We start from the raw sequence: 12497 nt of genomic DNA on the forward strand, positions 1-12497 counted from the left end.
GGCTGGTTTTAAAGCCTTTATGGCCTTCTACAGTTGCCAGTAGCGGTCATGCTGAAGGAAAATAATTAAATTTTATTCAGAATTTTATAAATTTTTGAATGTGCAAATTCTCTACTATGCTTCTTTTAAATAAAAGAGGTAGTAAAATCCCAACCTAAAATAGTCCAAGACTTAGTTTAATTAGGAATTAGAAAATGTTTAATTAGGAATTAGAAAATTTATCACTAAAAATTTTATTTAGTCATGAAAATAAAATTTTCCAAATCCTAAATAGATTTGGTTTTCCACGCCAACTTTGACTATGATTCCACCACATGCATCGTCATTGCCTCCGAAAAACACTATAAATACCCCTCTACTCTCCCCTTCCCTGCAACATTCAAACCAAAAATCTTTTCCCTATACAAAACAACTCTCTCTTTATTTCAAAAACAAAAATGGAGAATGGTACTAAAAAACTTAATGTTTCCTCTTCACTACAAGTTGAAGAACAACCTTTGCCAAAATCCAAACTATGGAAAATCTGTATGGTAGCTTCTATAGCTGCTGGTGTTCAATTTGGTTGGGCACTTCAACTTTCTTTACTTACACCATATGTTCAATTACTTGGTATCCCACATAGATTTGCTTCTTTTATTTGGTTATGTGGACCTATTTCTGGTATGATTGTTCAACCAGTTGTGGGTTATTATAGTGATAATTGTAAATCACGTTTTGGACGTCGTCGGCCGTTTATTGCTGCCGGTGCTGGACTTGTTACAATTGCTGTGTTTCTAATTGGGTTTGCTGCTGATCTTGGACATGCTTCTGGTGACACACTTGGAAAGGGATCTAAACCTCGTGCTATTGCTGTTTTTGTTGTTGGGTTTTGGATCCTTGATGTTGCTAACAACATGTTACAGGTAAATTGTTTCCATACTTGGTAGTTGTACTTTTTGACGTAAAATTTAATATAAGACCAGAAAGTATAATTTTAATTTACCCTTTAATATTACTCTCTCTAGTTCAAAATAAGTGAGATTTTAGTACTTTTACCAAAATAAATGAATTTTTCAAAGCCCAAAATATTATTAATTGGAGTATTATTTTTTTCAAAATCACCCTTCTCTCTCTTGAGTGTTTCAAATCTCAATGCTGATTATTTCTACTTTTACGAAAAGTTTGAAGAAAATAAAAGGGTAATATTGTCAAATTACTCTTTGATTAGTGTAATTAACTATAACTTTCTTAAATGATGTGTCACAGTCCAACAATTCACTTATTTTGAACGGGAGGGAGTGGAAAGTATTCTAGCGAAAAGGCAAAAGAGGATTGTGTTTTTATTTTTCTATTACTAGCTACTTGCACGTCACGGGAAACATATGGACTCGTAAAGGGAGTATCATGTTTTTATTTTTCTACTAGCAACTTGTGATTTTGATAATTTTGGTCATATGGGGGTTACATGCAATCCAAAATTCCAGCTAGATAATTATTGTATTGTAGTTACTAATATATATATTCCGCAGAATTTGGGTACAAACAAGAAACACATTCACACTAATTAAAAAAAAAGGAGGGGGAACTGAAACAACCAACCCCTTTAGTGATAAAGTTATATGAACGGATAAATAACTTTATTTTTATTTCTAATAATAATTTTATACATACGTCATAATTAAATAGTGTCTTAAATTCTTTTTTTTTTTTCAACAGGGCCCATGCAGAGCACTATTGGCTGATTTGTCCGGTGGAAAATCCGGCAGAATGAGAACAGCAAACGCTTTTTTCTCATTCTTCATGGCTGTCGGAAGCATCCTCGGATATGCCGCAGGTAGCTACCCAAAGCTCTACAAAGTATTCCCATTCTCAAAAACCTCAGCTTGTGACATCTACTGTGCAAATCTCAAATCTTGTTTCTTCATCGCAATCTTCCTTTTACTCTCCTTAACAACCTTAGCCTTAACCGTCGTACGAGAAAACGAAATCCCAGAGAAAGAAGAACAAGAAATAGACGACAAAGTTGGAAAACCAAAAGTACCATTTTTCGGTGAGATTTTTGGTGCTTTAAAAGATTTACCAAGACCTATGTGGATTTTACTATTAGTAACATGTTTAAACTGGATTGGATGGTTTCCTTTCATCTTATATGATACTGATTGGATGGCTAAGGAAGTATATGGTGGTGAAGTTGGTGATGGGAGATTATATGACTTGGGTGTACATGCTGGTGCATTGGGGTTGCTTTTGAATTCTGTTGTGTTAGGGTTTATGTCACTTGGGATTGAGTTTTTTTCGAAGAAAATTGGTGGAGCTAAGAGATTATGGGGTGTTTTGAACTTTGTGTTGGCTATTTGCATGGCGATGACTGTTTTGGTTACTAAAATGGCTGAGAAATCAAGAACGTATAACGCTGCTGGTGTACTTATGGCGCCTTCGTCTGGTGTTAAGATTGGTGCTTTGGCTCTCTTTACTGTTCTTGGTATGCCACTTGCGGTGAGTTTTTCTTTTTTTCTCTTTTCTTATTACTTTATATATTTTCCTCCAATTATTTGAATTTACAGTTATTTTTATATTATTAGTACTACTACTACCTCCGGATCAAAAAGAGTGTTCATTTAGTTATTTGCACACCTCTTAAGAAAATATTAACTCGTATACAAAAATAGTTAATTTGACTAAACTGCCCGTAATCAATTATGTATTGAGATTTGATCATATAACACTTAATAAAGGCAAATCTGGAAAGATAAGATTAATTATTTCTTGATTTGATAAGTGAATACTCTTTTTTACTCAAAGAAAAAAAAATAAGTGAACACTCTTTTTTACCTGGAGAAAATAGTATTTAACATGTTAGTCTACGTCATAGTCAAAAGTTCACAACACGAGAATTGCATAATTTAAGGAACATACTAAAATTCATTTTAAATTTGGAAGTAATTGAGTGGGAAAAGAAATCCTGATAATACTCTGTCCCATTCATTTTACTTATTATGTTTTTCTTTGCACGCTTATTAAAAAAAAATATTAACTAAAAGGATAATTTGACTTATTTACTCTTTGATCTTAATTTAATACTACTCTCTTTTTCACAAAATTTGAAGGACTTCGTTAAATTTTTCTGCAATTTTACATAAAATTTAGTAGGGAGTGTGGATTTCATATGATTTAAAGATATCTTATAATTGCATATTTTTAAGTGTTACTTCATTCATCTAACTGAGCATGTGAATTTTTCACTGGATAAATTTAGGGGTATTTTTTACTTAAAAAACTTTTTTTCTGAAAACATTAAGTACATCATAAAAAATGGTGTGTATATGAGATTATGGGTGTGAGCACATGTGTTTTGGAATAATTAGCAAGTGGGTTGACTCTGAAGTCCACATAAATGACAAGAGAGCACTATTAATTTAAGAATCCTATTCTCCAGGATGTGGAAAATTATAAGGGTACACAAGTGTGAAGGTAGTGACCAAATTTGACATCTTGTGCAAGCTAGCATTACTGTAACTAACACTAATTATTTGTCCGCTGTATACTATGTACATGCCATCATCCTCCTAGATAGGTATCAAACTGATTTCTTTGACTAGTCTTTGAAAGCAAAAATTGTTTTTAAATGTTAGCTTAACAATCAAGAGTTCGCGAAAAGATTCCCCAACCCCCCAAAAACCCCTGCTTTTTTGTATATATAAAAATATTATATTTTTAGATTTTTCGTCATAAAATTATTATGTAAAACATCCATTTTTGGTCAGATGTTTCTGATCAAAAGAAGGTTGAAATTGGAATTTTACATAAGCTATTGAACACAAATTAAAGGGGGGAAAGAAAAAAGAAAAGGAAGGTAATATAGGTTGTGGCTTTTTACCAATAAAAATAATCATGACATATACGTGGCTTTTATAAAAGGTTAGCAAAGTCACACGCGTAAATGTACGTAGTTATAGTGATCAACAATAGAAGGTGTGAGAAACTTTGCTTCTTCTTTAATGCATCACATGAAATTTTAGTTTTGGTGATGAGTGATGACTTCTCTTTCGGTTGTGCAAAGTCCAAAAAGAGATAACCTTTGATTGCCTCCCTAGTAAATTATCCATCTTAAAAAAAAAAAATGAAATTATTATTCATTTTTTACCTTGATAATCAAGTTAACAGCTTTAAACTGATTAATTAAATTGTGAATTTGTTTCATCCAACACAAGGATAAGAAGAATCTTCTTGCTTTTTCATTAGGATAATGGAACTTTCTATGCAAGATCAAAGTAATAATGCAAATGATCTTTATTATGGCAAAAGCATTGATTCTATGTTCTTTTTCCTTTAATTATTCTTTGAACACAGAAATTCTAGCCGAACCTTCTTTTCACTTTGATGTTAGACCTTTCCTAATAGCTTTTCCTAGTGACTTTTCAAACTTTTCCCCTTTTTGAAATTAGCTTAATTGATTTACTAATATATGGACATTTTTTGTTTTCTTTTGCAGGTGACTTATAGTATTCCATTTGCTTTGGCATCTATATTCTCTAGTAGTTCTGGTTCAGGACAAGGTAAATTATTGAACTTAATAATAATATCTTCTTCTTTTTTTCTTTTTTTAAAAAAGAACCTTTCAAATTAGGTTATATGTATGTGTACTGTTCTAATATTGTTCCTTCTCTTGAAATTCCACAGGTTTGTCACTTGGAGTTCTGAATCTTGCAATTGTTGTACCACAGGTACTATTTTTATTACTTCACCATATTTGTCAATTCATCATCTGCAATTATTGATCTCTTGCAATTAATCTGATCTACTAGTAACCCAGAGAATTCTATGAAGTGGATAACGTACTTGTTCTTCTAATTTTCTCTAGGTTATACTATCTTTAAGACTTTAACACCTAATTTTTGCTTTCATAATTAATGTCTAAGTCACAATATATTTGAGCCACAAACGTGTAATTTAAATAGTGAAAAAGAATAAATACTACTCTATTACGTGTGTATTACTCTGTTTAAGAATTCAGGTATAACATTACAATCAAAAAAATATAAAGAAAAAGCCCCACAAATTCCATGCGTTCTCACCTAGACACCTACTGTTTCTAAATGACTGTGGCCTACAAAAAAGAACAACTTTCAAATAAGGGAAGATCACAACCGAAGGAATTTGAAAATGACTTGTAACTAAAACATATTAATAGGATATTACCACAAGAGCACTGTATGCTTCATATTCCAGGAATGACACTAGGATAAAGAATCTTATGTTGAATAGTACTCCAATTTCCCTTGTCGTATTAAGAGTTATCCAAATACCAACATAAGTTAAAGGACAAGAAAAGTGAATCAAAATTGTGGCATCCTATACTTTCTTGTCTAATCAAACTTAGATTTGAGATGTATGTAGGTGATGACTTGATGCATGAATATCTTAATGAGTCTTAGTTATCCTGACAGTATAAATGATTTTTACATTATTATCTAGAGTCTTTTATTGTAGATCGACTTAACTTGATATGGCATAATTGGAGTGCATTAATTAGCTTTGAATGCACAAGATACCTAACTATAACTACTTGTTTTGATGGAAACAGATGTTGGTGTCAGTGGTGGGAGGGCCATGGGATTCCTTGTTTGGAGGAGGGAACTTGCCAGCATTTATAGTTGGTGCAGTTGCAGCTGCAGCAAGTGGTGTTTTAGCACTCACAATGTTGCCATCTCCACCTCCTGATGCTAAGCCAGGGGCCACAATGGGCGGTTTCCATTGAGAATAATACTAATAACAAAAGAAGAAGAAGAAACAGCCTTTTTTTTAATTAGCTCTTCTCTTTTGTAACCTTTTTTATTGGTCTTTGTAGAAAACAAACATAATATGGAGGCTATCTTTACAAGTGGCATGTCCATATATTTCTCTCTTTTCATAAAGCACTCTAGGAGGAAGATTGAAGGATCTGTCGTAGGCCTTTCTTTTGTTCCAAACCAATGTGGTGTGTGTGAAGTTGTTTTCACTTTGTGTGTAACAAGAAATTGTCCAGTATAAGATTGTCTGGGCAAATGCTTTGTATCTTAATTTTTTTCCTCTTTTTTTTGTCATTTTCTTTCTTGGAAGGTAGGAGAAAAAGTGGTTGAGGGCGGAAGTGGGGTACTTGGTGTTGGTGAAGCTGGGGAGATTTAAGAAACTTGTACTTAACGTGGAATCAAAATTGATCAATCTATATCTATCTTTTTTCCTATCATGTCTCTCTGTTTCCTTTTCTCTTTCTTGTTTCTAACATTTTTTTTTTTTTAATTTTTGGTGCATTGATAGCACTAGTCTTGCCTTATTTGTAGATACCTCTTCTTGTTTTCATACTAAAAATATTAGTCGATAATTTGCAATCTACATGTATAGTATATTAGAACTTTGTGTATGTATTATCATCCTAAAGTGCACCTAATCTCCTTGGGTATGTTTGATCTCTGATAATAGAAAAAGAAAATTAGACAAGAAAATTGGAAGAAAAACTATGTATAAATGTATGGGTAACAAATTAGACTTGTTAAATCCTTTTGGAACTAAAAAGTAAAGTGCAGAGTGTAAATATGAAGAAAAATAAATGGACTAATTTACTTGAAATATTTTCTTAACGACTGCGTACGCTAACACAAGCCTATTGTATCACTTCATTATGTTGGTAATTAACACCTCTATCAATTCATAACATGTTATGACTATGCAAACTTTTTCTTTTGTAATACTTAGTTAAACCAAATTATTTGTGTCAACTAAAGGGATTTTTCATTGAGATGGATAGGATGCGGGCGGTTGAACTTTCTTTTTTCTTTTTCTTTCTCTTTTTCTATTTTCCTTGATCTTTTTTTGATCAGATAGCTCTTGTGATTGAGGGATTGTGGCGTAAAAGAAAATTCCTAAAAAGACAAAAATATAATCAAATAAATTCCAACCAATGATTTTAAAGGATAGGAAAGAGGAAGATAAGGGCCTAATATGGACAAAATTTTGGAATTTTCAAAAGAAATTCATCGGTGGAGTTGAGCAAAAGATTGGACAATTCGCAGAATTGCCCTTCGTTTGGGGTGGTCTTTAAGTTTTGCCTCTCAAATTGCTGGTCTTTAAGTTTTGTCATTCCCCTAAAATTTATGAGTTTCGGATTTGAACTCCCATTCAGTCAAAAATTAAAAAAAAAAAAAAATTGCAAGGCAGAGTTTGAATTTCGCTTTACCTTGAGGCATATATTTTATTTTATTTTACTTTTCAAGACAAACTTTTAGTTATGCCTTAAGGAAAAATTCCGTCTTATAGGGCAGACTTTTAGCTATACCTTAACTAAAAAGTGTGCCCTATAAGATATAACTAAAAGTATGCCCCATAAGGCGGAACTTTTCCAATAACTAAAAGTTTGCCTTATAAGGCAAAGTTTATACCTTAAGGAAAAGTTCTGTCTTATGTGACATACTTTTGGTTATGCCTTAACTAAAGTCTGCCCCATAAAGCATAACTAAAGTATGCCTTAAATAAATATTCTAGCTTGTGGGGCAAACTTTTAGTTATACCGGATCCGGCATAATTTTAGTTTTTCCCTAAGGAGTGTATGTCAGGTCTGGCGTACACGCCCCCCAAGCCTTGTCTTACGAAATTATTTTTTATTTTATGTCTGAGCAAGGATTCGAACTCATAATCTCAGGTATTCGCCCACTTTTTTAAGCGAAGGGCAAAATTTAAAGACCACAAATATAAGGGCTAAAATTTAAAGACCATAAATATAAGTGCCAAAATTAAAGACCACCCCAAAAGAAGGACAATGTGTGCAAAAACAATGTAAAAGATTCAAAGACAGCCCATCTGGCTCTTTAATGGGCAAGTCCACTCTTTTCGGGCCCATAAAAAACTGCAGAGTGTTGTCCTCAACCCATCAAATCAGTTTGGATGTATTTGGACGACAATTTTGGTCTTTAAGTAAACATTAGATATTTTATAGATATAATGTTACCACCAAATGATGTGGTGCAGTGAATGAGATTGCTTCTCCTTAAATCAGAGGTCTTGAATTCAAACCTGGGGTATGAAAGATCCTAACAGATCGCTTCCCCCGAATGGACCTTATGCACTGCGATCTAGATTTAGTTGAGCTCCAATGTAGATATCGGACACCGGGTGGGAAAAATATATATATAATGTTTAAAAAATGTGAATAGAAAAAAGAGGAAAAGACAAAGGAAGACTTAAACATGGTAAAGAAGGCCACACCATGTATGGGCCAACAAGATGGGCTCTCTTTTAGTGTCATTTAGCAATTGAAAATTACAATCCATAGAACACCGAAGAGTGCTGCCAAATCTGATCATTGAAATTTTGGGATCACAGGTCTTGTCACTTCTTCGCTTAATGATTTTGTGTCCTATTTGACTTAACACTCAAGGGGAATTTGGTAATATTTGATGAAAGAAACGGACCTAAGTTGAGCAATGCCAATCAGTACAATTAGAAGCAAGATCAACTTGACAAAGTGTCCAAGTTTGTCGCAGTAGATGAATTGACCTGAAGCTGAAAGGTTCCAAGTTGATGACCATGGCATAATCCAAGAAACCTCATGGACTTTTCAACACTACTATGTGTTATCCTCTATTTTTATGTTTAACTATATGATATTCGAAACATGCTAATTCGACAAAATTTTAAGTCATATAGGATTCGTTAAAAGGGACCTATATTTTTATGTTTAACTATATGATATTCGAAACATGCTAATTCGACAAAATTTTAAGTCATATAGGATTCGTTAAAAAGGAAGTGTTCTTTATTCTAATACTAATATCTAACGAAGGATGTAGTAATCTCATCCAACCCACCACATTTTTGTGTAATGATTAGGACATCTAGTATCAAGTGGTCGATTTGTATAAGTAGTATTTTTTTACTGATAAATACTATACGTTTGATATTATTATATTAAGAATATTATTTATTAGACGAGGCTTAGAGGGAATAATTACTGAGGCTTCTCATTCATGCAAATACAATCTACAGCCATATATATAATACAAGTAAGAGGAGGAGTTCTAGGTGAAATCAACTCCTAGAAAGTAGTTACAAAGGAGTCCTAACTACAAGAGGTTGTTGTTGATCCCTTATCAGATAGGGTAGGTCTAATACCCCCCTTGCAAACCAAAAGTGGGTCTGTCACTTTGAGTTTGTCCCGTAGAAACTAGAATCTAGCAGTAGACAGCGGTTTTGTGAGTATATCAGCTACCTGATCTTTAGAGGAAAGAAACTGAATCAGTAAGTCACGTCTAGCAACTTTGTCGCGGACAAAATGAAAGTCGATCTCGACATGCTTGGTGCGAGAGTGAAAAATCGGATTAATAGATAGATATGCAGCACCAATGTTATCGCACCAGAGAATAGGAGCACGAGGCAGTTGAAGACCAAGCTCAAACATCAGTGATTGAGTCCATGTTAATTCAGCAGCAGCATCTGCCAATGCTTTGTACTCAGACTCTGTTGACGAACGTGCCACTGTCCGTTGTTTCCTTGAGGACCACAAGATTAAATTTGGACCGAAGTATATTGCATAGCCTCCCGTGGACTTGCGATCATCAATGCTACCAGCCCAGTCGGAGTCAATGAAAGCCTGCAACTGAAGAGTGGAACCTTTCGAAATAAAAAATGCCATAGACTTGGTGTGTTGAAGATACCGAAGGATTCGTTTCACCGCAACCCACTAATTTATGGAAGGATGATGCATGAACTGACACACTTTGTTCACTAAAAAGGAGATGTCCAGTCTCGTAAGTGTGAGATATTGAAGAGCACCAACAATTTGTCTGTAAAGACTCGGATCGTCAAAGTCGGGGCTATCACCCTTATGAAGCTTCACAGTAGTTTCCATAAGAGAGCTCAATGGTTTGCAATTAAGCATACCAGCTCTAGTGAGAATACCAAGAATATATTTTGATTGAGAGAGCCAGAGACCATGGTTGTTACGTTGCACCTGAACACCAAGAAAATATTGAAGCGGACCGAGATCTGGTATGGAAAAAGCACTGCCAAGTGCTCGAGTAAACGAGTCAAGAAATGAAGTGCTATTCCCTGTGAGTACAATATTATCTACATAGACCAATATATAAGCGATAACATTCCCATAAGAGTAGATAAATAAAGAGACATAAGTTTTAGATATTGTAAAACCAACGGTGATGAGAAATTGATGAAGCTTGTTGTACCATGCTCTTGGGGCTTGTTTAAGACCATAAAGAGATTTGTGAAGCTTGGAAACGTGAGTAGGAAATTAAGGATGAACAAAACCTGGAGGTTGGGCCATGTAAACATCTTCTTGAAGCTCACCATGCAGGAAGGCAATTTGAACATCCAATTGGCGCAACGACCAGCCATGGGCAATTGCCAATGATAGAATGATGCGGATGGTGGTGGGTTTAACAACCGGACTGAATGTTTCATGATAATCTTGGCCCTCAACCTGATGAAATCCTTTGGCAACTAAACGAGCTTTATAGCGCTCAATGGCACCAACAGAGTTCCTATTTATGCGAAAAATCCATTTGCACCCTAATAAGTTCATGGAGGAATTAAAGGGAACCAACGACCATGTTTGATTTTTGAACAAGGCTGTCATCTCGGATGACATAGCATCGCGCCATTCTTTGAAACTAGAGGCCTCTGTGAAGGTGGTAGGCACAGTGGAAGGAGGAGAAGATGTAGTAGTGGCAACTGTGCAAGCAAAACGAGAGGAAGGCTTGCGTTTGAACACAGGACGTAGCTGCATAGTGTGAGATCGTTGAGGTGGTTTGGCAGATTTTGGGTTACTTTTGGTCATAAGGTGCGGAGTTGTAGGGGAAGGTTGTGTGAGAGTTGTAGAGGAATCTATAGGTGCAGGACTCAAATTATCAATAGGAGAGGTGGAAGGAGAGAAAGGTGAGCTTATGGGCACTAGGGAATTACCAGACGACAGGCGAGGAGTAGAAACCTTAGGCTGTAAACATTGTGAAGGTGGTAAAGTGACCGGAGCTGAAGCCCAGGGATGCATAGTGGTACGCGGAGGTGGTCCAAGAATAGACTTGTTGCTAAAGGAAAAGTGAGATTCGTCGAAACAAACATGTCGTGCAATATATAATCTACCTGTGGCTATGTCAAGACATCATAACCATGATGTGATGGACTATACCCTAAAAACACACAAGGTTGACTCCTAAAATCCATTTTGTGACAATTGTAAGGACGGAGGTACGGGAAACAAAGACATCCAAACACTTTAAGAAAATAGTAATCTGGTGGAGTGTGAAACACAACTTCAAAGGGTGATTTCCCATTATTAGTGGGCGTGGGAAGTCGATTAATCAAATAAACGGCAGTATCAAAAGCAAAGTGCCAATACTTTGAGGGAGTGGAGCTATGTGCCATGAGACTTAATCCAGTTTCAACAATGTGTCTATGTTTGCGTTCAAACTTACCTTGTTGTTCATGAGTGTGAGGGCATGAAAGACGATGAATTATGCCAAACTTTGCACAAAGATTCGATAAAGGACGGAACTCACCACCCCAATTGGTTTGAATGGCCATAAGTTTTGTGTTGAATTGCCTTTCAACAAAAACATGAAATTGAGAGAAAATGGACAAGACATCAGATTTTCTAAAAAGTGGATAGCACCAAGTATAACCAGAGAAATCATCAACAAATACGAGAAGAAAACGATGACCTTGAGACGATAGAAAAGGGGAAGGTCCCCAAACATCCGCAAAAATAAGTTGCAAAAATGAAGTACTTTTATTAATACGAGACGGAAGAGACAGTTTATGGGACTTGCCAAGTTGGCAAGACGTACATAAATTACGTAATCTAAAACTAGAACTAGAAAGCTTATGCGTGGATAACACTTGACTAAGAACTTTCTGATGCGGATGGCCCAATCGAAGATGCCAACAAGAGGATGAGACTTTTGCGGCTGTGAGAGCTTTAGGATGACTTGAGGACGGTGGCTTGATAGACATAGTGTAAAGTCCGCTATCACTCTGACCGGAAAGAAGAGGAATCCTGGTGTCCCGATCATTAACAAGAAAATGAGCAGGGTGAAATTCAAAGAAAGCGTTATTATCTTTAGCAAACCTTTGAACTGAGAGAAGAGGCTTAGTTATAGAAGGAACATGAAGAATATGATTTAAGAAAAATTTACGATTTGAAAGATTTGAAAAAGAGGCACTACCAGTACTTTGGATCGACAAACCTTGTCCGTTACCAACATGTAGTTGATCCGGACCTTTGTATTCCTCAACATGAGTAAAGCTTGGTAGATCAGGTGCAACATGATGAGTGGCGCCAGTATCGGGGAACTAGTTTTGTGTCAACGGAATTGGTAACTGATGAGTGAGATGAGCCGAAGGATTTATAGTGTGATTGTAGCGTTGGAAACAAGTCGCAGCTTGGTGATTTGTACCATTACAGATTTGACACCTGACTCGTCCATCATTGTTGGTATTCTAAGATTGACCCATAGAAGAATAGTTATTGCCAT

The 12497-nt window shown here is 35.3% G+C and overlaps 1 protein-coding gene across 1 annotated transcript; it reads left to right on the plus strand.

Annotated features, from left to right (window-relative positions):
• The first annotated feature begins 356 nt into the window (after nt 1–356).
• LOC132627108 (sucrose transport protein-like) lies at nt 357–6200 on the plus strand. Its single transcript, XM_060342230.1, has 5 exons — nt 357–902; nt 1696–2475; nt 4472–4535; nt 4660–4703; nt 5564–6200. Exons 1-5 carry the CDS (start codon nt 438–440, stop codon nt 5735–5737), a joined length of 1527 nt encoding a protein of 508 aa, XP_060198213.1. The 5' UTR covers nt 357–437; the 3' UTR covers nt 5738–6200.
• Nucleotides 6201–12497: the final 6297 nt, after the last annotated feature.

This window comes from Lycium barbarum, chromosome 2, assembly GCF_019175385.1.
Source record: "Lycium barbarum isolate Lr01 chromosome 2, ASM1917538v2, whole genome shotgun sequence".
Classification (NCBI taxonomy): domain Eukaryota; kingdom Viridiplantae; phylum Streptophyta; class Magnoliopsida; order Solanales; family Solanaceae; genus Lycium; species Lycium barbarum.

Bases quoted from the DNA above. Each gene is read 5' to 3' on its own strand.
- LOC132627108 (XM_060342230.1), top strand. From the start codon at position 438: ATGGAGAATGGTACTAAAAAACTTAATGTTTCCTCTTCACTACAAGTT. The intron at 903-1,695 runs GTAAATTGTTTC...TTTTTTCAACAG, and splicing joins TTGCTAACAACATGTTACAG to GGCCCATGCAGAGCACTATT. The intron at 4,704-5,563 runs GTACTATTTTTA...TGATGGAAACAG, and splicing joins TTGCAATTGTTGTACCACAG to ATGTTGGTGTCAGTGGTGGG.